Below are 26,618 nucleotides of genomic sequence, written 5' to 3'. Positions count from 1 at the left end.
TCCCATCATGGCTCTGCTTTTAGGGGAAAATACTGCATGAAGCAGCTGCTCTTCTAAGTGCTGCTTTTGAGCCTGTGTGTTGGGGGATGGAGATCATGGTAAGAGGATCCAAGACCTAGGAAAATGAGAGTAGAAAGGGCATGGACAAGATAACTCAACCCTATAGCTCTGTGCTTTGAGGACTGAATGGAGTTGGCCAATAAATCAGCTAATATTACTAGATTATAAGCTCCATGAAGGTATTACATTGATGCAAAAGTAATTTTTGTTATTACTTTTGAATGGCAAAAACTGCAACTACTTTTGCACATAGTGTCTGAGATTTGTTAGCCATGGTGTCACCAAAACATAACTGGTGTTTATCCACTCCTTCATTTCTCCAAAACTATATTTATTGAGTGCATAATAGGCACTGCTTTGGACAATGGGAATATAGGCATGAACAAGACAGGTGCAGTGCCTGCCCTGCATAGCTTACATTTCCAATGAAAAGGGCAAGGAGATTATCAAGTGGAAAAATAAATAATATCATTTGAGATAGTGAAAATACCATGAAGCTAATTAAAAGGGGATAGAGAATGGCTGGAGGGGAGGGGAGGTGCTTTGGCTAAAGTGGTGAGGAGAGATGTCTCCAAGGGGGTGATGTTTGAACTAGGTAGTACCTGAGTAGAAGCAGCCAGCTATGCAGTCCAGGTGGAGAGAATGGAGGATGACGAGTGGAAAGGCCTAGTGTGGGGAGGAAGGTCAGTGTGGCTGGGTGGTAAGGAGCCAGGAGGATGGACTCCTTACCAGAGACTTGGGCGGTAGAAGTTCAATATTGTTTAATTAAAGAGGGGAATAAGCATTTATTGAGGCCATACTATGTACAAACCAAACTTTGACCAAAGCCTGCCTTTGAGAGTAAACACTTCCTAAATTGTCGTGTGGAAAATTGTTTTATATAGAAAAATAGAGATAGGGAAAGTATCACAGCCTCCCCCATTAATTCCCATTTAAGTGGAAACAGACCCTTTAATTCCTTCAGCTGTGCAATCTGCTGTTATGTCATTACTGTCTTGTCAAGTATAAGGGTCTCCTCTTTGTTAAGGCCTTGTAGAAACATGTAAAAAAATGAGATTGTTTTACTTAATAATTTAATCTCTCCCAAGTCCAAGGCAGAATGTACCCTAGAGTCTAGCTTTTCTTGAAGGTAGAACATGTCTGTGTACAGCGAAGGAAAGGTATTGATACAAACTTCTTGTGGCCTTTTCCTTTAAGCTCAAACAGAAGATCACAAGTGTATAAAGCAGATGTGTCCTAGGATTTTGGCCAGCTGTACTTCACTGTGAAGGCCATTTTTGGAGACCTTTGTAGGGAATGACTCTGTTATAAAGGATCGGGGGGAGAAAGGGAAAAGCAAGGGGGAGAGTCACCGATATTCTTGGTGGTCTAAAGAACTCGAGGTCTCATGAATTTATTATTTCTTTTTTGTGTCCTTCTTTTTTAGGACTCCAGCAGCAGGGGATCTTCAGAGTGCCAGGATCTCAGGTGGAAGTCAATGACATCAAAAATTCCTTTGAGAGAGGTGGGTACAAAGCGACCATCTTAAGCTTGTGCTAGGGGAGACCAGGGTGAACATTCACATGTGTCTTGGAGCTAGTGGTGTGCAGGAGCTGGCCTGCAGTGGTTTGCAGGAGCTGATTGTGCACATCTCTTCCCAACTTCACATTCAGTGACTTTGTCCTGGTACTTGGAATAAGCCATGACTGGAGTGTTTACACCACAGAGATTGGCAAACACTGAGTTCTAATTGTTTCCCACCAAAGAACTAACTGTTTAACATTTACCTACCACTAGCACCAGCACCAGCACCAGCACCAGCACCACCACCACCACTACTACTACTATTACTACTGTTACTGCTTACGGGTGACTTTCTGCAGCAGACTGCACAGTGGTTGCCGGGAAGGGGTTCCTTGTAAAGAGCTCTGGAATATTTATGTGAATCTGTAAAGGATGCTATATTTTAGAATTAGAAGAACATAGAAAATACTGAGTGGCTTTTAGGATATCTTAATTTTTAATTTTTTATGCAGTAGTTTTGGCAAGCCACACATTGGGAGGAAGAGATTATATACTCCCTCTACCCCTGGAGAGATGACCTAGTTCCCATTTCAATTTAAGCAAGGATACGAAAGCTTATTAGAAGTAAGGTGGACCACTAGACCGGGACACGTGATATCTTTGGTGTAGTCTCTCTGGGCCTCAGAATCCCTGATAGGAACAGATGGCCAGTGACACTGTCCAAGCCAAGTAAGGACTCACTGGGTTAGGAAACGCTCAATTCTTACACCTCTGCCTTTGAATATTTAATGCTTATCTCACTGCTACACTGAAACAGAAAATCCATGTATTTTCATTTGAGGAAATATTTTCAATCCCACTCCCTGATTCTAGAACAAAACCCAACATTAGCAAGTCCATAACCTCATCCTAAGGGAGGAAAGAAGAGCTGGAATATAGGTATCCCAAATAATATCTCTGCCTCCAGTTTTCCAGTATTTGAAAAGGTCATGTCTCCATAATCCATTCCTTCTCAACTCTGATTTACTGCCTTCCTCTCTGAGTGGTTCTGGTACTGAGGACCCTAATCCCACACCCCTTTACTAGCAGTACATCGTATCCCAAAACGCATGCTTTACCCCTGTTGGCTGTGCTCTGAGCAGGCCTCTCTCTGTGTTTCCTACTTATTACCTAGCTCCCCTCCCACCCCAAAAGAGCTGCCTCTTGAGCAAATTCTCTGCCTCCTAGTCCTCTCCATTCCATGCTGAAGTGGAGGGAGCAATCTGCAGCCCCAAGCAGTACTGCCATGGCCTGCAGGCACAGACCCTCTGGGGATGTCGGCACTCTGGGTTGGAGCCATGTGTAGACAGTGAAATTTGGCTGTATTTCGTGCTCAGTGGCCTCCTAGGATCTAGGAGAGCTTTGTTTCAGGAGCCTGCTCCAGGATCTTGGGTGCTTAGAACCAGGGAGCCCCAGGACCCCCTTGTTCCAGCTCCTACTCAGGCACTGAGCCCTACACCATACAAGGTAATGGACTAGGGCCTGGAAATGCAATATGAACAAAACACAGTCACTACTAGTGGGGGAGCCAGTTTAGTCAACAGCCGGTATAATCAGTGCAATCAGTGGAGAAGACACTGAGGAACATAGGAGCCCCCAGCCCAGCCTGGATGGAGCAGGGAGGAATAGCAAAGGCAGGGAAAGTTTCCTTGGGAAAAAATGCCTAAGCTGAGGCTTGAAGAGCAAGAGCCAGGGGAAGCAGGGACAAAGAAGGGGCATTCCAAGCCAAGAGAACAGCATGTACAAAGACCAGAAAGCAAGAGGTCTCTCCCGTCAGTGTCCCTGATGCAAGTGTCATTCATCATTGCTCTGAGCCTCTCTTGACAGCACTGGACAGTCCAATCCAGAGTTTTGCTTCTTTATTTTCCCCAACTCCTTACACTCCTGCTGCCCTGTGTGCATTTACAGTGAACAGAATGGTAGTCTGGAACCTTTGCTGGTTACCTCCTCCTGGGCTCATCCCATTATACAGAACACCTTGTCACCCTGCCTTGAATTTCATGGGCAAACTCACTGCATGGTGCCTCCAGCCTGGCAACCGCCTTGCCTGACGTTTCCCTTCCTCTCCATATTCTGTAGGTAACCTTGTTGCCACAGGCAACCCCATCCTTTCCCTACCCGGTAGCAATGCTTTTTTTCCTTCTTGAATGTGATTTTCTAAGGTCAGCACCTCCTGTCACTTGCTTTGGTGCTTTGCAGGGGTGATGTGCAATTTAAAAGAATTCTCTGCTCCTAACAAGCCTTAGATCGCCTCAGGCAGTGCCCAGCTGGGCAGAGAACACCTGAACTAAATCTCAGCTCCAAAAATATTTTCTCCTTTTTCTTTGCCTCATGTCTGCAGTTGGCCTCACTCCCCCTCCCCATCATTCCAAAACGAATCCCATTCTCTTGCCAGCCTGGTCCTTCTGCTCCACCAGAGCCAACAATGAAGCATGCTTTCTTTGAAAAGAATAGTTTCTAGTATGTCTTTTTTTATAAAAATCCTTCCCTGGATTTTCTGGGCTGGTGCCAGATTTCTCACTTACTCTTTTCTGTTCCTTGATATTCACCAAGCACATTCCCTGGGTTTGGCTCCTAACCTGGCTGACCCTCAGGGCTGCCTCCTCCCGCCCCTCCTCAGACTAGGGTCTTCCCTCCTCCTGGCCCTCAGCCTGCTTATCTCCGTGTTCCCCTGGTGACGGAGTGGCCTGAACCTGGGCCTGGCTCAATATTATCTTCTCGCCCACTCTTCGCATCCCGCATGATTTAACTCGTGACTAAATTTCTTCTCCAAACCAGTACGTTGTGTGTTTTTCCTTTCTTCCTATGTTTTATTTACTTATTTATTTTTGAAGACAGGATCTCTGCCTCCCCTGGCTCAGGTGATCCTCCCACCTCAGCACCCCCTGATTAGCTGGGATTACAGGTGTGTACCACCATGCCTGGCTAATTTTTCTATTTTTTGTAGAGATGGGGTTTTGCCGTGTTGCCCAGGCTGGTCTTGAACTCCTGGGCTCAAAGCAATGCACCTGCCTCCACCTCCCAAAGTGCTGGGATTTCAGGTGTGAGCCACTGCTCCAGCCTCTTCCTTTTATTTTTTAAAATTAAATCTAATCCCTGCAGGGTGCCTGTCCTTCACCACTTGTTAAAAGGGATTTGGGTCTTGTTCTTCCTTGGCCCCATGTTTCCTTTCTCCTGGGCAGAGGTCTTCCCAAAGTTCCTTGCCTAAGGCTGTTGAAAGGAGCACAGTTTTCTTTTCCTTAAACTCCTGAAAAGTGATAGCATGTTGGAAATCCACTCCTGGCTTATTATTCTTAAGTCTACTTTTTTTCCTTTTCATATGAGTCAACCAGAGTTTTAGTTGGAATTATTTTTGTTGTTGTCATCAGTAAATCTTAAACTCACTGCTCAAGTTTTGAGATCTCCCTATAAATATTCTGACAAAATGAAGGAGGGAAAAAAAACACATCATGAAAGGCAGGAATTAGCAGCTGAGCTGTGGAGTGAGCTGTGGTTTCTCTTGTCTCCCAGAGGATCCCCACAAGCCTCTCTCTAGGTGCCGCCTTTGTATGCACAGATGGGAGTGCTGAGATATCTCCTCATGTGGAGGGACTGCTTTGCCAAAGAGGCAATGGCTGTCTTCTACTGTGGATCTAGGCAGGGTTTGGATGTGGGGCTGAAGCCATGCCGTGTAGGCTCTGGCACACTCTAGACTCGGATCTGACCCTTCTGAGATCTGCGTCCTACCTTGAGAAGAGGGATGGAACCAGGAGATGCTGGGCAGGGTTGTTGTATTGAGGGACTTGAGGACCTGTGGCCAGAGAGAACTGCCCTCGTGAGAGAGACTGATTCCAAGCTTCCAGTAGCAGGTCTGACAGAGCCTTTAAGCACAGACTGTGTACTCAGTCTCATCCTTGGGTACAGCCCTGCCTTAAAGCTGTTGGCAATGCCCAGGTGATCTGGGTAAGAGTAAGCTGCAGGCAGGGCCATTTGTTAACAATGCCACCCCACCAGGGCATTAGCTAGCCAAGTGTGAACATGGCTTTCTTTCAGATTTGCCAGGAATGTTAGTTCTGATTCTCCTCCTGGAGAAAGCGTCATTCACAGGAACCATCCAGCTCATCTTGAGCTCTGGGATTCCATTCTCAGAGCCAAAACTGACTAGCTTGCAGAGAGCCAAAGACCTGGGATAATTGAAAAGAATATTTGGGCAGCTCCATTTACAGACCGAGGGCCTTGCGGGAGGGATGGTGAGAACTAATGGCATGTGTGTGTGTATGTGTACGTGTGTAAAGTCAATATGCTCATCATGTTTGACAATGGGAGCTAGTACTAGGCAACATGGAGGAAAATATCCACGTGTTTTTGAATCATGAGACCACAGGAATGATGTGCGGAGCTAATAGGAAAACAGCTTAATATGGTACAGTTTTTGAATTCCTTAGGCTGCTACAAGGATCGAGAGGGAGGCTGAGGAGGTCAGGCTTAGACATCCACCACCCCAGTTCAACTAAGACAGCTTTGTTCTATAAGTTGGAATTTCATAGGAAATTTTTTACTGAGAAATAAAAAGGTTGGGATTCTACTGTAAAGGATGGAAGGAAGAAAGGAAGGAAGGAAGGAAAGTAGGTAAATATATACCTACTTATATAAGCAGGCATACATGCATACAAATAGATCCAAAAATCACAGGGAGAAGAAAATGTATCTCCCAGGGATTATGAGACCTTGGAGCTGCCAGCATCTGTTGTTGACTTTGTGATTGTGGGCACACTGCTTCACCTGCCAGGGCCTCAGCTCTCCCACAGGAGAGAATGGTGGTGTTGGAGCCATGTCTCTCTCAGTGCCTTGCAATGCTGTTGTGAGGGTTAGGAGAGATTGTATGCACAAATGTGCTTCTCACTTGAGAAGCACTGTGTGAACACAGGTGATTTTTTGGTGTGTTTATTTTCTCTCCTCCTTCCCTACAAGGAAGTCTTATGGGGGCAGCATTCTTACCTCCTCCAGTGGGAACGTTTGAGAGATTGACCTATCGAACACCAGTATCTGGGCCACCGTGCACTGTTGTTCAGGCTGGGCACTGCACAAGGCTGCCCAGCCAAGAGAACAGATGGGAACTGAACTCTGATTCATGCTCTGTATGCTGCCAGCCCAGGTGCAGGTATGGTGTACCAGGTGCAGGACCATTCTCTAATTCATACTGAAGCATGTTGGGGCTAGGGAGGCTCTGGCAGTGACATGCATTCACTTCTCACGGAAGCAGAGTAAAGAGATCCAAGGATGAGTCTCCAGTTCTGCTTTTCATTGCTTGCCAGCCCTAGAGGTGCTCTTAGCTGTTCAGGAGGAAAAGCAGCCCATTGTATAGATGTCTCTGAACATCTCAGGAAGGCAACAGGTTGCTCCTGCTGCCTTTCACCTTCCCCATGGAAATTCGCAGTGGTGAACCTGCCCAGCAGCTCTGATTAAATTGAAAAGTGCTGCTCCTCTGAGATACCATTTTCCCTTGTCCAATTGGCAAAAATTCAGAACACTTACAATATGCCAGGGGCAGGGCTGTGGAAAACAACATTCTTGAGATGGCGTTCCTGGTAGGAATATAAAATGGCATAGTCTCAGTGAAGAATTCGTCCCTGTCTGACAAAACGCAAAGATATCTACCCTATGACCCAGCTGTCCCACTTTTAGGAACTGATCACAGAGATCTGCCATGCATACAAAAACACAAGAACATTCACTGTGGCAATATTTATAATAACAAAATAGTAGGAAGAGGTCAAACGTTGACCACAAAAGATTGATTGCATAAATTATGGTCTATCCATGAAGTGGAGTACTTTGCAGCCTTTAAAAATAAATAAATAAATAGAGGAAGATTTCTGTGAACTAATGTGGAAGGATTTCCAGGATTTCTTGTTAAGTGAAGAAAGAAGTCTATTTAGAAGTATACCACATTCTGTGTAAGAAATAAGAGGATATTAAAAATAGGTCTATGTATTTGCTTATACAGCAGGACAAACTAGAAACAAATGAAAATGGTGAAATAAAGGTGTGGAGGAGAGAAGGACAAGAATAGGGCTTCTCTGAGTGCAACTTTTGACTTTTGAACCCTATAAATGCTTTGTGCATTCAAAACTGTACATTTAAAAAAACAATTTCTGAAAAAAAATTTAACACCTAAAATTAAATACAAAGAAAACCAAGTATGCTGCTTATCAAATTGATAACTACAGAGAGAAACTTATGAACATGTACTCTGATCATACATTTTTAACAGCTTTATTGAATTATATACCATAAGGCTCACCCATTTTTAAAGTATACGTTTCATGCAAATCAAAACCACAAATATCATCTCACCCCAGTTAGAATAACTATTATTAAAAAGGCAGAAAATAACAGATGCTGACAAGGATGCAGGGAAAAGGGAACTCTTATTATACACTGTTGATGGGAATGTAAATTAATACAACCACTATGGAAAACAGCATGAAGATTTCTCAAAAAACTAAAAATAGAACTACCATACCACTCAGCAATCCCACTACTGTGTATTTATCTAAAGGAGAATAAATCAGTGTAGCAAAAGGATACCTGCACTCCCATGTTCACTGCAGCACTATTCACAATAGCAAAGATATGGAAGTAACCTATGTGTCCACCAATACAAGAATAGAAAAAGAAAATGTGGTGTATAATATATAGTGGAATACTATCCATCAATAAAGAAGAATGAAATTCTGTAATTTGCAGCAACATGTATAGAAATGAAGGACATTATGTTAAGTGAAATAAGCCATGCTCAGAAAGAAGATGACTGTATGTTCTCTCTCCTTTGTGGGAACTAGAATACTTGATCTCATGGACACAGAGGATAGAATCATAGGTGCCAGAGATTGGGAAGGGTGGGTGAGTGGGAGTGGGGAATGAAGAGAAGTTGGTTAGTGGGTACAAACATACAATTAGATAGAAGAAATAAGTTCTAAGGTTTGATAGTAGAATAGGGTGATGATACTTAGCAACACTATTTTGTGTATTTCAAAATAACTAGAAGAGAGGACTTGAAATGAAACCAACACATAGAAATGACAGATATTCAAGGTGATGGATACCTCAAATACCCTGACTTGATTGTTTCTCATTCTGTGCACCTAACAGTTACATGTACCTCATAAATATTTAAAACGTTACATATCAATAAAAGAAAAAATACATTTCAGCAGTTTCTATTATATTTAGAGTTATGCAATCATCATTATAATGTAACTTCAGAACTTTTTAATTATTCCCAAAAGGAATCTCATACCCATTTACAAGTCCCTCCCACTGTCCTCTGCACCCTGGCTGCCAGCCCTAGGAAACCACTGATCTGCTTTCTGTCTTCTGACCGTATATCTCTTTAGTGAGATACATTTTGAAGACAAAAATACTAAACAATAACATAAACAAAAGCCCTGGAAAGAAATCTCAAGTTGTGTGTAGCAGGTTTATTGTTAGCAGTAATATTGCGATTAAAACTGTTACACCATCATATGTGTATTATAGGATAAGGCAGATGAATATATTTATGATTGCTATTATTCAGAACAAGATTTTTACTGTAAGGAAAAAATGTACAAATACAAAATAAGTGAAAGTAACGAATGAGAAACATCAGTATGAACTTATGAAAAAAAATTCTAATTCTATCCACTGAAAGGATCTCTTTACGACTCCTCTGCAGCAGTGAGCACACCTAGTACCTAGATCTTGGTGTCTCCATATGATTCTCTGTGAAAAGCAAACAGAGCTCGTTGAAGAAATATTTGATTCCAGAGCTGGATAAAGGAAAGTAAAAAGTAATTGGTGACTTTTTTGTGTCCAGAAAGCAAGGAAGTGCTCAATGGAGGTCACATTAAAAGGACACAAGAAATTATACTTCCTGGCCAAATTTGGGACAATTTATTCCAAAAAATGGTGATGGTAATGGATCATCACAATTCAGTTAAAAATTATAAAAACAAGTGTATAGAAATATTAACAATAAGGGGGTGAGGGTGGGTGACATGAGGACAGCTCTTCTTTACAAAAGAATGCCTGCTGATACACAGAGAAGAAATGACAGAATTAGAAAATAACCATGTTGCGACCCCCAGTGGAACAATTAATTTGGGCAAAAATCATCACTGGATGCTAAAACCATTGGGTGAAACATGTGGGCACTACATGCACATGGTCTCAAAGTATCATGACACTTTGAGTATCATTTCATGGATCATACTTATTACAAAGTGGGAAAATACCTTTATAATGTAGAGATCCGGAGGCCACCACCTTAACCCAGTGATCAAGGCTGGCATCACCAGCAGCGGGACAGTCTGACGTATGTGCCTGCTAATGGGATGCATTAAGGTGTTTGTAACATCACCCACGTGGTGTTCCTGCCAAAAATATTTAATTAGAATCTAATTATGAGACAACAACAAATCCAGAGTGTGAGGCATTCTATAAGACAACTGGCCAGGGCTCTTCAGAAGGAGCTGATATTATAAAACACAAACTAGCATGCAAAAATATCAGGTGTGTTTTACAATTAAAGTACTCAAGAAACGTAACCACCAAATTAATTGTGTGAACACTGATTAGACCTTGGCTTTTGAACAAATTCTATGAAAGATACCGTGGGACAACTGGGGATATCTGAATTGTAGGCTGTCTATGAGATGTTATTTTTGAATGGTTAGTTTTCTTAGGTGTAATAATATTGTGGTTACTTAGGCGAATATCCTTATTCTTAGGAGAAGAGTGTTTAAGTAGTTAGCAGTGGTGTGTTTTGATGTCTACAGAATAATCTCAAATGGTGGAGCAACAATAAATATAAATAAAGAAAGAATGAGAAATCAAATATGGCAAGATGAGTGTTTACATGAAGGGTGATGGGTGTTCATTATTTTATTTTTTACAACTTTTCTATAGATTTGAACATTTTGGTTTTTTTTCTTTTTTGGGGGGGTGCTGCCAAATAAGGAGTTGCAGGGAGAACTTTAAACTTGCTGAAGGGGGACCTCATATGTGGGGAAGGCTTCTCCCATCTGCCTTTCTGGTGGTTCGGGCTGGGCCAGGCCATCTCTTCTGCCATCTGATGCTCTCTGACTCCTTCTCAAGCTGAGACATCATCTCCTCTCATTTCCACTCAGGTGAAGACCCCCTTGTGGACGATCAAAATGAACGAGATATCAATTCAGTCGCTGGTGTTTTAAAACTGTATTTCCGAGGACTGGAAAACCCACTCTTTCCTAAGGAAAGGTTTCAAGATTTGATATCTACTATTAGTAAGTATTTCCCAGGTTAAATGATCAGTTCTTTGACAAATCTTGTTGGAGTTGAGCCACAGGCTCATTGCTGTGCTAGGCATAGAGGAGGAATGTTATGAAAGAAGTGTAGCCTCATCCTCATAGAACTGAAAGTGGAAATAATAAGATAGTTTATAATGAAAGGGCTCATGGGCATGGCACACACCGTGGGTAGAGAAGAAGCTCAGAGAAGAACCAAAGGAAGACTTGGTTTCACAGATCAGAGCCAAGAGAGTGCTGGGAGCAGAGTGTTCCGAGCATGGTGCTAGAGACTGGAAGGGGAAAATGGAGCAAGATGGCGAAGACCTTGAATGCCTTGCCGACATTCCAGAGCTTTTCCCCTTGGGTGATGGGGAGCCATGGAAGGTCTAGAGGTCAGGTCAGCAGCATGACCAGCAAGGGAAATGGTGAAAGTAAGTTGACTGGGGATTTTCGCTGACATTGCTAGTTAATTGTAAGAAACTGTTATGTTTCTGTGGATAAAATCAGGAGGAACCCAGTCTAGGGGGCTGATGTCATGGCACCTTGACTGTGAGATACCCAAATCCGAAGTAACCTTTTAGAATTTTTTTAAATAAGCTTTTAACTTTAGAATATTATAATTTTAGTCATTTAGAATAAACTTCTAAATTTCAATTCTAGTCATTTAGAATAAACTTTTAAATTTGATTCACAGAAAAGTTGCCCCACACCCAGTTTCACTTGGGGTGTTTCTCACAATACTCTGAGAGATATTTGCAGCCAGGAAAGTGTCCCAGGAGATGACAAGAGAAGAGAGAGGTTTGAGCTCTCTTTTATTGTGTGTGTAAAAGACCCTCTGTTCCCTCTTCCTTCCACACTATTCCCTGCTCATCTTTCCAGACTTCTATACTGCAAGCTCTATTCTAGACTGCTAAGGTCTGACCCTGCCTGAGCCCTGTATCACTTGCTCAGCCACTGTTTCCAGAACCCTCAAAAATCCTGTTCCTGTACAGGGCCCTTAGCAAATTTCAGGTCTAGGATGACTTGGAAACAAGGGTCAGAGATGAGATCCCAAGCATCTGCCAGACTTTGACTGATAGGTAGCTTGAGAGGTGGCGATATATTCGATGTTCATTTCCTGAGCAACTACTATGTGTCAGACCTGTGCTGCAGCTGGTGTTTGTAAAGAGTTTAATGAAACATGGTCCCTGCCTGTGTCTGTCAGGACTCACAGGTACCAGAAACCCAGCTTAAACCTGCTTACTTCATTAAAGGGAATGCATTGGTTCAGGTACCTGAAAAGCTTAGAGCCAGCTGGACTCAGACCCTCACACAGCATCGGCAGACATACGCCCCCTCCGTCTCTATGCCAGCTTCACTCTTAGGTGGGATCCTCCTCTCAGGGGCCCCCACCATGCTCCAGGTTTCCCTCCACCCAGATCCAAGAGGGCACCTCCCTGTGGGTTTCTCACAACCGAAGTCCCAAGAGTCGACTCTGATTGGTTCTTGATTAGGCCACACCCCAGCCTCCTCCCTGTAGCCGGGGAGATGGATGCTCTGATTGGCCAGGCCAGGATCACCTGTGACCCCCAGAATCAAGGGTAGAGCTGGCTCTTCCATCCAGGTGGGTTGAATATAGGAGGTGTGGCCTGTGAACATTTGCTGCATTGCTCTCTAAGGAGGAAAGGCATGCTGAAAGGCCCCTTTGTGTTACAGAACTGGAGAACCCAGCTGAGAGGGTGCACCAGATCCAACAAATCCTTATCACCCTTCCCCGTGTGGTCATTGTGGTCATGAGATACCTCTTCGCTTTCCTCAACCAGTGAGTACCTGGCCAAGGGGCCCCTTTTTGACTCAGGCCTGGCCTCCTTTGGGAGGGGGTGTCTTGAGACTTTTACAGATGCTGTTTTTAAAGGAGAACATGGAACCCTCCTGAATTTGTTTAGAGTCCCTCAAAAGACAGAAACCACAGGGGGAGGACTTGCCTTTCCCAGATGACTTGTGGGTAACTCCTCTCTCCTAGCCTCTCCCAGTATAGCGACGAGAACATGATGGATCCCTACAACCTGGCCATCTGCTTCGGGCCTACCCTCATGCACATCCCTGATGGGCAGGACCCTGTGTCCTGCCAGGCACACATCAATGAAGTCATCAAAACCATCATCATCCATCATGAAGCCATCTTCCCCAGCCCCCGGGAGCTAGAGGGACCTGTGTATGAAAAATGCATGGCTGGAGGGGAAGAATATTGGTAAGATGCCATTCCTCTTAATATTATTATTATTATCATCATCATTGTTGCCACTGAACAGGAACAATAAGAAACCCTTCAGTTTTCTTAGTGCTTGATAGTCGATGCTTCCATATACATTTTCTCATCTGAGCTTCACAGCAGCCTCACATGAGAGATAGGTACATCAGTTAGGATTCTCTTGGTTACAAGGGATAGACATACAACTCAAATTGCCTTAAGCCAAATGAAATTTTATTGGTTTACTTAAGTAAAAAGTCTGGGGATATGTCTTGAGGTATAGCTTGATCTAGGGGCTCAACTATTACCACAGGGACTTGGTCCTGCAATCTCAATCCCTTGACCCTGCTTTATTCTGTGTTGGCTTCAATCTCAGACAGCCTTTTCCTTGGTGGTTGCAAGCAGGCAGCCAGCAACTTAAGATCTATAACTTACTCTCTTAGCATCTGCAATAGAAAAAGACCCTTTCCTTCCCATATGTTGCGACACAAACTTCATTGCTGAGGTTTGGGCTTAGTGAAGTAATCTCCTTAAAGATACAATGCTTTAACTGGGCCATGTGAGTCACAAGCCCATCTCAGGATGTGGGGGAGTGAATAGTCCCCACCTCAACTTCAAGAACTGAGTGTGACATTTCCCACCCTTGTCTCCTCTCACCTAGGAGTTCTCTTTTCCAGACAAAGTGAGCTCAATTTCTTTGCATGTTCAACATCATGTCAACAATCACTAGTTGGGCACCTCTGTGTACCTGGTATACCTGGTACTACACTGGGTCTTAGGAGAAATATTTTAGAACCTTTTCAAAGTCAGAGCTTTGAAAGCTTCCTCAGGCTAAGACCTTAAAATTGGAAGACAGGAAAAAATGTTTAAATGTGGTGAAGACAGGGAATTCAGGACACTAAATGACACAGACCAAAGCGTTTCTACTATTTCTTTATTTCGAATTCAGGAGCGCACACAGCTATATATTTAGGTATTACCCACACTGCCTTCAGCCAGGTGCCTACAGGGGAGTTTGTTTTTTGATTGTCAAAGCATTCCTGGACTTTTGAATTGCCTTAGTACTGTGAGCATATTTGGACAGCTGCTTCAAAGAAGCAAGGTGTTCCAGCCTTTGTGTTTCCTTCCCACGTGCCTCCCTGCATAGGAATACTGGGTCATAGTGGTGTCTAATCACAGCTCGCTAATCTCATTTGAGGCACTAGGGAGCAAGTCCATCCCTGTTCTGTAACAGAAACATTAAACAGCTGGCAAGCATAATTTCTGAACAAAGAGAAGCTTTTCACACAGTTTTTGCAGCCATTACCAGTTCTCTTTTCTTGCTGCAATATATATAATCAGTGTTCTGAGAAGGGACCCACAGATCGTCGTGTACTTATCAAAGAACAATATACAATAACCATACTTTTCTTAATCCTATTTGTTTTCCACGAGACTGTAAAACTATTAATTACATGGTAATTTTGGAGTTTTCAAAACCAAAAAGGGAGACTTGGCTGAGAGTCTCAGCACAGTAGACAACATTCATTCATTCAACAAATGGTTACTGAGCAATTGTTGTGGGCTGGTTCTGCTCTAGGAGTCAGGGATGTAACCAAACAAGATTAACCCCTGGTGCAGGAGCTCTGATGGAATAGGAAACAGAGGGCTCCAGAAGTGGGTCTCCCTGAGCCAATCTAGGGAAGTCAAGAAGGGCTTCCTGGGGGAAGTACAGACTGAGCTGAGACTGCAGAATGAACTGGAGCCAGCCCAGTGAGGAGTGGGCAAAGACCTGGACCATTCAGTAGAATGAAAAGTAGTTCAGTGTGGCCAGGAGTTCAGTAGTTCAGTGTGGCCACACATGTGTCAGCATGTGTGACAGGGGAATCATGAAGGATGAGGTTCCACAGGTTGGATAGAGCCAAGCTATGAAAAATCTTGGAAGCCCTTGAGTTTGGTCCTGATCCAGGTGGCAGTGGAGAATTTTTCATAATAAAGTGCATATTCCTTTAAATGGCATTGCAAATGTCACCTCCTTTGAGAAGCCTTCCCTGACTACTCTTTATAGGTCCCCTCTGCTGTTCTTGTCTTTACACATTTATTTCCTACATAACACTATTTCAACTTGCAACTGCCTTATTTAATGACCTTTTTACTTGGGCTTTTTTCTTGTCCCTCTCCCTACAAGGTAAGCAACATGAGGCCAGGGCCCTTGTCCACCTTATCTATCATTGCATCCCTCCTATGAGCACACTGCCTGACATATTAGGACTCACTCGGTGGCTCTATAAAAAACAATTGGCTGACTATGTTTATTAACCCTTGCCTCAAGAAGCTTATAATCTAGCGAGGGGGTAGTAGCTGGTGAAATTATACCACCACGTTAACAACTAAATCTGATGGATCAGATTACTCAGCTACCATGCCCATCATGGTTGCCAGTCACTCTCACTACCTGCATCAATGGGGGCTTTTGCATGCAGAAAGGCGAGGCGGCCCTTGTTAGTGTCATCTTACCTCCTGGGATGTGTCGCCTCAGCTATAAGACAAGAGAGTCAGGCCAGATGAAATAACTGATGGTACTTTGAAGGGTTATTTTTCTTCTGGCCTGTGGTCCTTCCAATGATAAATGCTGGGGTTTTACCACTGCCCTCTTGATCTTACAGAACATGTAAGCATTGACAGTCTTCACCACAACAGCCCAGCAAATTCCAGGAGGACACTGGGGGAGATTTTTGGGAAGCTTTACAAGGAAGAGGCTGGAGAGTGGTTAGATGGAAGAGATAGGATGGTATAGGCCTGCATCTGAGCTTCGGGAGGGCCCAGAGGCCAACTGGACTGGTATGAGAGTCTAAATATGCTGTGAAGGTAGATAACCTCCCAGTGTGTCCCCTTCCCGTGTTTCCTTGCAGTGACAGCCCACACAGCGAGCCAGGGACCATCGATGAAGTTGACCATGACAATGGCACTGAGCCTCATACCAGCGATGAAGGTGAGTGAGGGGGATCCTGGGGACAAGGGATTCTTCCTCTGGCCTCTCACGCTGACTTATGTCAGCCCAACCACAGGGCTGGCCCACGTAGACCCCTTCAGCTTTACAAGTCAGCCGTCTATCTTTCAGAATAGATGAAGACCCAGAAAAACCTTCGTGGCGTTCCCCAAGTCCCAGCATGGGCCTGACACAGAGCAGATCCTTGTAGGCTCATGCTGTGTTCACCACATCCCACATCCAGCCCACTTCATTACTTAGTGTGTCCTGCCTGGCCCAGGCACAAGTCCTAAGTGACACAAGTTTTCCTAAATGGGAAGCAAGCTTTGTCCCTCCATCCTTCCCCCGTGTGGATCTGCTTTGTGCCAGGCCTGTGCTGAGACTTGGGCGTGGGGATGTACAAAACATTGGTCCTTGAGGAACTCCCAGTCTGTCACCAGATCCTGACAGGTTGGAAGTAGCTTCTCATGGTGCAAAGCGATAATGCTGGATTACAGATGTGTCTGGTGCATTGGGCACCCTGTAGATTAAACCAAAGGGTGATGATCCTGGGAAGTTGGTGAGAGAGAGAAAGGCCAGCCAAGACCTTTCTTCAGATTCCTCCACCCCTTCCAGACAAGAAAAAGAGAGTTGGACTGGTCTTTAGGGAAACTGGACTGCGTAGACAAGCAATCTGAACCATATGCCAACTTACCCATCAGGCAGAGCAGGCACACTGCCAAGGGCCCATGGTACTTGTAGAGGTCCACTAAAATGTTTTCTTTTAAAATCAGAAAAAAATGAATACAATATCCAGTCTGGATTATATTTGTCTTTATACCAAGGTAGTTGTAAAATATAATTTTTAACAATTTTGAATGGAGGAAGGGACCCAGGCAGGCAAAAATGCCTAGGACCCAAGAAAGTTAGAATATGGCCTGAGATGCACCAAGCGCCTGGGATAGTTTTCCTTGTAAACACCGTGGCTTAACAGTTCTCTGACTTGTCCTTTGCGTTTCTCTTGTGGGACCAGGTTATGTTAGCCACCACATTTGTCAGGAGAGCAGGCAGGCACTCAGGTGACAGTTCTGGAAACTGGTAAAAGAGACAAGACTGATAGATGGCTTTTCACATTCTAGTAGGACTATTTCAGTTGCTAATGACATAACCCCCAACTCAAATTAACTTCAGCTTAAAAGGGAATACGTTCCTATACCTGAAAAGTCCCAGGGTTGGCCTGGCTTCAGCTGGATCCAGGAGCAAGGGTGATTTGGTTAGCACTTTGTCTTCTTGCTCTGCTTCCCTCTGTGCTGGCTTCATTCTCATGAAGTGGTCTCTGGCAATTCCAGGCTTTCCCCATCCTCCTGCCCAAAGTCTTAATAGAAAAGTGCTTCCTTTCTTTAATGTTTCCAGGAGAGGTCCTGGGGTGGAGTCTCACTGGACTACATTGAGTCATGCACTCAGGCCTGATCCAGTCCACGTGGCCTAAGAGAGAGCTAATGGTCCAGACCTGGGTCACAGGTACAGAAAAGCAAATCCAGATGTCACATTCAGCTTGATCAGACTCCTGAGAGGCTAGAGTCATCCTGCACTGAGATGTGTCCTGCAGAAGATTTGTTTGGAGATGGGAGGGTGACACCTGCTTATTCGTGGTGATTTGCTTTTCTCTTTCCTCCTCTTTCACTTCTGCCGACCACCTCCAGTTCTCCCCTTCCCTTTATCCCTTTTAATAGCCCCCACCCCGTCCTCTCCATATGTTGCTCTTTTTATTTCTGGGTCTCTTTCTGTCCGACTCTTTATCACTCTCTCTAGCTTCTTCTGTCTCTATCTCTCTCCCACTCCTGACATTTCCTCTCTTTTGTCTTGACTGGAGCACCTGCCTTCCTGGGGACTGAGGTCTCTGTCCATGCCTTTGCTGGTTTTTCCACAACTCCTGGGTCTGATGGGCAGAAGGCTGCTCTGGACACCAGGACTGAGGATGAGGAGAGACAGAGAGAATATTTAAGAGTCCTTTGCCAAGTTCTAGTTCATGAAGATGTATTCCTGTATTTTCTTTTAAGAGTTTTAGAGTTTTAGATCTTACATTTAGGTCTTTGATCTATTTTGAGTTAATTTTGGTATAAGGTAATGGTCAAACTTCATTCCTTTGTATGTGGCTCTCCACTTGTCCCAGCACTATTAGTTGAAAAAATAATTATTTTCCCCATTGAATGGTCTTAGCACCCTTGTAAAAAAATCCTTTCACTATAGGTGTATGGGTTTATTTTTGGGCTTGCAATGCTATTCCACTGACCTATATGTCTGTCTCTGTGTCAGTACCATACTGTCTTTATTACTGTTGCTTTGTAGTAACTTTTGAACTTGGGATGTTTAAGTCCTTCAACTTTGTTCCTTTTCAAGATTGTTTTGGCTCTTCTGGGTTTCTTGCAATTAGGTATGAATTTTAGAATCAGCTTATCAATTTCTACAAAGGAGTAGGCCAGGATTCTGATAGGGATTGCGTTAAATCTGTAGGTCAGCTGGAAATATCACCATCTTAGTAGTGTTAAGTCTTCTCATCCATAAACATAGGATGTTTTGCCAGTTTTTTAGATCTTTAATTTTTTCAGCAATGATTTGTAGTTGCCGGAGTTTGAGTTTTGCACTGCTTTTGTTAAATTTATTCCTTTGTATTATTAATTCTTAATTCTCAATTCACTTTTGAATTGCTTATTATGAGTGTATGGAAATATAATTGGTTTTAATATATTGCTCTTGTATTTTGCAACCTTGCTGAACTTATTCATCCAGTCAAATAGTTTTTAGTGATTTCCTTATGATCCTTTTAATATATAAGATTATATTATTATATATAAATAGAGATATTTTTACTTCTTTTCCACTTTGGATACTTTTTATTTCTTTTTCTTGCCCAGTTGGCCCAGCTAGACTCTCCAGTACAACATTGAAGTGATAAGAGTGGACATCCTTGTCTAACTCCTGAATCTTATGGGGAAAGCATCCAGTTTTTCACCATTCAGTATGATGTTAGCTGTGAGTTTTTCATAGATGCTGTTTGTCAGGTTGAGGAAGTTCCCTTCTATTCCTAGTTTGTCGAGTGTTTTATCTTGAAAGGATATTAGATTTTGTCAATGCTTTTTCTTCATCTATTGAGATGATTGTGTGCTTTTTGTTTTTATTTTACTGATAAGATGCATTGCATTGATCAATTTTGTTTAGATGTTAAATGAGTTTGGCAGTCCTGGAATAAATTCCACTTGTGGATAGAGCATAGTTCTTTTTATGCTACTGAATTTGGCTTGTGAGTGATTTTTGTTTTGGGGGGTTTGTTTTGGAGATGGAATCTTGCTCCACCATCCAGGCTGGAGTGCAATGGCACAATCTTGGCTCACTGCAACCTCTGCCTCCTGGGTTCAAGTGATTCTCCTGCCTCAGCCTCCCAAGTAGCTGGGATTACAGGTGCCTGACACCACACTAGGCTAATGTTTTGTATTTTTAGTATAGAAAGGGTTTTACCATATTGCATGCTGGTCTCAAACTCCTGACCTCAAGTTATCCACCCAGCTCAGCCTCCCAAAGTACTGGGATTACAGGCATGGGTTACTGTGCCTGGCCAGGTTTGCTAACATTTTGTAGAAAATATTCACAAGAAATACTGGTCTGTAGTTTTTTTGTGATATCTTTGTCTGGTTTTGGTACCAGGGTAATACTTGCCTGGTCAAATTAGTTGAGCAGTGTTCCCTTCTCTTCTAGTTTTTGGAAGACTTTATGAGGAATTATTATTAATTCTTTTTCAGATGTTTGGTAGAATTCAACAGTGTAGCCATCTGGGCCTGGGCATTTATTTGTGGCTACTTTTTTGATGATTAATTCAATCTCTTGTTATAAGTATATTCATATTTTCTGTTTCTTCTTAAGTCAGTTTCAGTAGTTTGTGACTTTTTAGGAACTTGTTAATTTTATCTAAGATCTCCAATTTGTTGGCATATAATTGTTTATAGTGTTTCTTTATTATCCTTTTCCTACAGTAAAATAATGGTGGTAATATCCCTCTTTCATATCTGATTCTAATAATTTGAGTCTTCTTTCTTGTTTTCTTGGTTTATTTAGCTAATGGCTTGTCAATTTCATTAATCTTTTCAAAGAACTAGTCTTTGGTTTTATAATATTCTCTATTGTTTTTCTATTTTCTATTTTATTAATTTCTACTCTAGTCTTTATTATTTCCTCCCTTCTGCTTGCTTTAGGTTTAGTTTGTATTTTTTTCCAGAGTCTTAAGGTGGAAGTTTAGGTTATTGATTTGAGGTGGTTTTTTTCCCCCTAATATAGGCATTTACAGCCATATATTTCCTTCTAAGCACTGCTTTAGCCCCATCCTCTAAGTTTTGGTATGTTATATCTTCATTTTCATTCGTCTCAAAAATTTTCTAATTTCTCTTTTGATTTTGTCTTTAATCATTAGTTATTTGGCAATATGCTGTATAATTTTTGCCTATTTGTCAGTTTACCAAATTTTTTCCTGCTATTGATTCCTACTTTAGAAAAAAACTTCTTCTGTCGAAGAAATCAATAATTTTATCCTACTGAGATAGAAGAACACATTTCGTGTTATTTATATCATTTTGAATTATTGAGGTTTGTTTTATGGACTAGCATAAAGCATACCCAAGAGAACGTTCCATGTGCAGTTAAAAAGAATGTATAGTCTCTTGTTGGGTGGCATGTTCTACAGATGCCTGTTAGGTCTGGTTGGTTTATAGTGTTGTTTAAGTCTTCTAGTTCATCTTTGATCTTCTGTCTAGTTGTTCTGTCCGTTATTGAGAGTTGGATATTGAAGTCTCCAACAATTATTTTTGAATTGCCTGTTTATTTCTTCTTTTTTTTTTTGTCAATTTTTGCTTCATGTATTTTTCTTCTCTTTTATTAGGTGTATTTTGTTTATAATTGTTTTTATCGTGATAGATCAAAATTTTTATCATGAAATGCTGCTGTTTATCTCTAGCAATATTTTTAGTTTTAAAGTCCATTTTGTCGATATTAATATAGTCATTCTAGCTTTCCTGTGGCTCAAGTTTCCATAATTTATTGTTTCCATCCTTTCACTTTCACTCTAATTGTATCTTTGAATCTAAAGTGTGTCTTTTGTAGACAGCATACAGTTAAGTTATGTTGTTTTATCCAGTCTGATAATCTCTGCATTTTAATTGCATTGTTTAATCCATTTGCATTTAGTATTATTGTTTATATAGTTGGATTTATGTCTGCCATTTTACTTTTTGTTTTCTAGATGTCTCGTATATTTTTGTTCCTCTATTCCTTCTTTCTTGCTTTCTTTTGCCTATTTTCTAATATAGTATTCAGTGAATATTTTCTAATATAGTATTTAAACTTCCTTAATGATTTTTTCACTATATTTTTGAGTTATTTTTAAAGATTTTATTTTATTTTTGATGGATAGATAATTGGACATATTTATTGGATACAATGTGATATTGTAATACATGCATACATTATGTAATGATTAAATCTGGGTAAGCAGTATATTCATCACCTTATAAATTTATTGTTTCTTTGTGCTATGAGCATTTCAAATCTCCTCTCTTCCAGCTGTTTTGAAACATGTAATACATTATTGTTCACTATAGTCATCCTACTGTAAAATAGAACACCAGAACTTATTTATCCTTTCTAACTCTAACATTGTGCCTGTTGAACAATCTCTCCCCTTCTCCCCTCACCTCCCTTCCTAGCCTCTGACAACCAGTATTCTGATCTTACTATTTTTGAGTTGTTTTTAGTAGTTTCTCTAAGGTTTACCATATGCATCTTATTTGAATGAGCTTCTATTTATACTAGCTTAATTTCAGTGATATGCGGAAATGTTACTCTGTGGGATGACAGTGGTTTTGGTAGGGTTCTCTTTCCCTGAGATGATAGTGGTTTTGGTAGAGTTCTTTTTCCCTGATCCTTTATAACTGCTAATCTCCACTAATTGCTGGATGGTTGCTATTCTTTCAACAGTGCTCATGGTTCTAAATTGCTCTACAAATTAATCCATTCAAATTCTGTCCACTTTGTAGGGATAGTTCCTGATGTTGGTGTTTTATATTTGTGTTGATCCTAGGAATACTTCTCCTGGCTGTCTTATTCCCTGGTTTTCCTCTGCTAACTATCTGGCTTATAGTCTATCTTCTATATTCATTAAATTCATGAACCATCACTGGATTGCCCTTCAACACAACCTCCATTGTACTTAAGAGTACCCTTAGGCTTGAACTTCTCCAAGCTCTGTTGCAACTGAAGTCAGTTCCTCTGGGACAAAATTAGGAGCTATCTGTTTTACAGGATGCTTCTCCCCTATGGAAAAATCTCTGAGCCAAGACTCTGGGGCTGGGGATGGAGACAATGGCATCTTCTGAGTGATGATCCCATTGAGCACTTTGTGGAGGGGCAGCCAGAGATCCTCTTAACTTACCTCTCCCGCCATATAACCACCACCTCACAAGCTGGGGTAAGGGTGAGAGAACCCCCACATTTTCAGTGGTGCCATGCCCAAAGTACAGCCACCATTCCATGAGTAGGGATTGTATGGAAGAATGAAGCCCTGTTCTCTCCACTCCACTCACTTGGGAATTAGCCTCAGCAACAGGTAACTGGGAGCAGGATGAGAATCACTGAGCTCCTGCTCCTTCCAAGAAGAAAGCCCTATGACTAGAAGGTGGTAAAGGGAGACGAATCCCTGTGTTCTTGGCTGTAGTAGTCTGAATTGGAGCCTCCATCTCCCTAAGCTTGGAGCAGGAGTAGAGGGAGGGAGCAGTCTTGGTTCAAATACCAGAGATTTTCAGTTTTCTTATTAAATTTTTATAGATTTTCTTGAATAGATGACTCTTCATTTGCTTTTTGCCCTTAGGACCATTTCCAGGGGCTTGAAATATTGTTTTCTTTTTCTTTTTATATTTTTTCTTGAGTTTCCCTGGGGAGCTCTTCATGCTGTCACCCCAGAAGAATCTCACTCCTTTACTTTTAAATCAAATCTAAATCCCAATGTCAGCTGGTACCTCCACTGAATGCAAAGAAAGAACCCAAGGTCATGAGTAAGAAGGGGAGAAAAGAGGGACTCTGTATACAGACCCTGGCTTATGCCATTACTCTCATTACAGGGAGGATGAGGGAGAAGAGAAGGTACACCCACATTCCCAACCTTTGACACAGTGACTTGGCCTCTAGTAAACTGGTTGCATGAGATTAGTGCTCTCACTTCTGGGGATTAAGTAGGAGATGGGGTGGGCAGGGGGACATGAAGTGGTATTGAGAGGAATGGAGCCATCCCCTCTTTCATGCAGGCAGGATTCATGACCTGTAAAAGAATTCTCTGGAATGACATGGCTAGAGAGAGGAATTTGAGCTTTCTATTGAGTGATGGGTAGAGAAGGATAAATGTCCAACCTTCAGATTCTGAAATAAAAGCAAAGCTTCAACATGTCTTTTCATCTCCAGAAAAGCCCATGTCTAGCCCATGCTAGTTCAGAGGCTGGACCAGTGAGGCAGCCTTTGAACAACTGCTGCCTCCAGCCTCTCCCCTCCGATCCTTCCACTGCTCTGCTTTGCCACTGGAGTGATTTTCCTAAAGTGTGACTCCAGCCAGGCCCCTACTGAGACAGTCTCAACTTCTCCTCTAAGCTCAGGGGCTGGCCTGTTCATCTCTTCCCTCACTATAGAGCCCATGGGGTCCTTACCTGGTATAATTAGTCTGTCAACACACAAGGAGTTGAACTGCATCAAACATAGAGCATTGTATATCTATATAGTCACATTTACACTATACAGATGCAAAGACCCTGTGGCAGAAATAAGCTTAGCACAATTCAGAAACACCTAGAAGCCTCTATTAATGATGTCTGGGACCTGGGCTCGGATGTTAGCTCATCGCTGTATCTACTGGTGTGACCCAACCTAGGCCCATCATTCAACCCAGTTTCAGTTTCCTCATCTATGAAATGAGGGTAGTGCCTCAAATGTTGTTATGGGATGAATGTGATCATGAGAGTAGAACACTTGGCACCAGTAAAAGCTTAATTTGTTTATGCAAGCAATAAATATGTATTGAGTGCCTGTTTGTCCCAGGGTTTGTTCTAGGAGTCAGAATATAGTAGAAAAGAAAAGAAATACACACACACACACACCACAAACACATAAATATACACATCAAAGGAACAGGAAGATACTTGTCATGTTTTAAAAGCATCACGAAGGCTCTGTAGCTGGGGAGTGTTGGCTCACGCCTGTAATTCCAGCACTTTGGGAGGCCAAGGCAGGAGGATCACTCAAGTCCAGAATTTCAAGACCAGCCTGGGCAACATAGTGAGACCCCCACTGCTACAAAAAATTTTAAAAAATTAGCTGGGCATGGTGGCATGTGCCTGTGGTCCCAGCTACTCAGGAGGCTGAGGTGGGAGAATTGCTTGATCTCAGGAGGTTCAGGCTGCAGTGAGTCATGATTGCACCACTGCACTCTAGCCTGGGTGACAGAAAAAAGAAAAAAGAAAGCTCTATGAATATTTATGCTGAAGTGTTTAGAGATAAAGTATACTCATGTTTGTAACTTAATTCAAAATTCATTTAAAAATAAGATGGTTAGTTGGAGGAGTGGGTAGATATCTGATAAATCTAGCGTAATAAAATGTGCATAGTAGAATTTAGTGGTGTTCCATGCATGTTCACTGTGAAATTCTTTCAATTTTACTTTGTGTTTGAAAAATGTCATACTAGGATGTTGGAGGAAAAACATCAGGAAGGTTAGTGAGGCAAGAGCAGATTGAGCTAGTGAAGGAGAAAGAGAGGCAGAGAAGATGAGGTCTCAGAGGTCTCTGCGACTGAGATCCTGGAGGGTCTTATGAGCAGTGGGAAGACTCTGGGGTTTTGTTCTAAGCTCCATGGGAAGCCTTTGGAGGATTTTGAACAGGGGAGTTTCATGATCTGATTTGTTATTGTAAAGGACCCTCTAGGCTTCTGTGGGGAGAAGCGGCTCTACCTAACAAGTCTGAAAGTGAAGAGGGTGGCATGGGAGGTGGCAAGCCATGGTCAGATCCAGGGGACAGTCTGAAGGAGTCACTAATGGATGAGGTGTGCAGAGCATGCCAGGGCATTGGCCTGGGTGAGCAGGTAGACAGCAGTTCTGTTTCCTGAGATGGGGAAGATGAGGGAATGAAGTAAGTTTGGGTAACAGAGTGTGGGAGAGTGATGAGGGGGAGAAACACATACTCTGTTTCAGGCACGAGAAGCCCAAATAACAGACTTAGTAATCAATGGGAGCTGTTATTACTGTTTCCACCACACATACTTATGTAATGACATTTGAAAACACACGTACTTTCTCTGAGCTGGAGATTCCGCCCTGTCCTTTCTATTCTTTCCCTCACATTTTCTACTCCCCCTGCTGCCCCACTCTTTCAACTTCAGAATACTATCCAGTGACTGCTAGAGGCTCTGGTGATGGTAAAGGCAGAAATGAGGAACCAGAGGCAGCCCCTCTAAACCCCTCTGAGCATCAGAAAACCTCTGCTTAGGTCAGCGCCTTTCTCAGTGTGAGAAATCTGGGTCAGAGGAAGTCCCTGGGTGAAACCAGGAGCACGCAGCTATCTGGACTCAGCTCCTGCCCTTGCAGACCCTCTGGCCTTCCTGACTCTTGAAGCGAGGCAGGCAGATGGGCTACCGGGCAGTTCTAGCACATGGCTGAATGTGAGATTCAAAGATGCTGCAGAGGGAAGTACCAAGATCTCTTTGTTTTACTGAGAATGTGACTCTGAGTCAAGATCTGAACTAATTTGACCCATTTAGTGGTGCTGTCATTTCCCCACTTCCTTCCCTCCTTCCTTCTCTCTCATCACCTAGGTTAGAATAGCATTTAAAGAATAGCTGGGGAAACTGATTTGACTGTTGGAGGCCTACTCCCTGTAGAAGGCTGCCTGAGTCACTAAAAACTAAATACATCCCAAAGCCACTGCATCTCATGGGGCCACAAGCACAGTCTTCTCAAGCCAGTTGCTTCCAGAGGGGAGCCCTGGTGAATGTGTGTGGTGGAAAGTGATGGGGAGTGAACCATGGAGTTTCCTCCTCCTGCTGTTTGACTTTCCATGCCACCCGTGGCCCTTAGAAGTGCACCAGCCTCTGGTAACAACATGTGCATAACTCTTATAGAGTACAATGTGCTAGACGCTGCTGCAAGCACTTCATGTATATTAACTCATTTAATCCTTCTAATAACTCTGTAAGATAGGTTCTGTTATTACCATTTCCATTTAACGGATGAGGAAACTGGAGCATAGAAAGAAAAGCTAAGTATCCCAAGGTCACGCAACTAGAAAGTGATAAAACCAAATGTTCTGAGCTTAATTATGTGATGGACAGGTGGATGAACAGATCGATGAAGACAAGATTATTCACAATGAATGGAGCAGATAGAGAGCCCCAAAAAAGCTCAGCATGGGGAAGCTATCTGCAGGCTAGAGAGAGCAGAGATTGCTTTTGTTACTCTTTTGTTCTATTAAAA

At 42.5% G+C, this 26,618-nt stretch overlaps 1 protein-coding gene across 4 annotated transcripts in view; it reads left to right on the top strand.

The window, feature by feature from the left end:
* The window catches only part of SRGAP3 (SLIT-ROBO Rho GTPase activating protein 3), a 255,614-nt gene that overhangs the window by 213,324 nt on the left and 15,672 nt on the right, over positions 1-26,618 (top strand). For 3 of the 4 annotated variants that reach the window (XM_012471183.2, XM_012471176.2, XM_021675291.2), the window contains 5 exons: positions 1,487-1,564; positions 10,755-10,889; positions 12,588-12,693; positions 12,895-13,122; positions 16,014-16,093. In XM_012471183.2, the coding sequence (XP_012326606.2) occupies positions 1,487-1,564; positions 10,755-10,889; positions 12,588-12,693; positions 12,895-13,122; positions 16,014-16,093 (627 nt within the window). Of the gene's footprint in view, positions 1-1,486; positions 1,565-10,754; positions 10,890-12,587; positions 12,694-12,894; positions 13,123-16,013; positions 16,094-26,618 lie in introns of those variants that run through there. The other variant, XM_064361955.1, reaches the window with a different exon arrangement.

Source organism: Aotus nancymaae, unplaced genomic scaffold (genome assembly GCF_030222135.1).
Source record: "Aotus nancymaae isolate 86718 unplaced genomic scaffold, 86718_ANA_hifiasm-v0.15.2.pri h1tg000046l, whole genome shotgun sequence".
In the NCBI taxonomy this organism is placed as follows: domain Eukaryota; kingdom Metazoa; phylum Chordata; class Mammalia; order Primates; family Aotidae; genus Aotus; species Aotus nancymaae.
The sequence above is the reverse complement of the archived record's forward strand: the minus strand, read 5'-3'. Positions and strand labels throughout refer to the sequence as shown.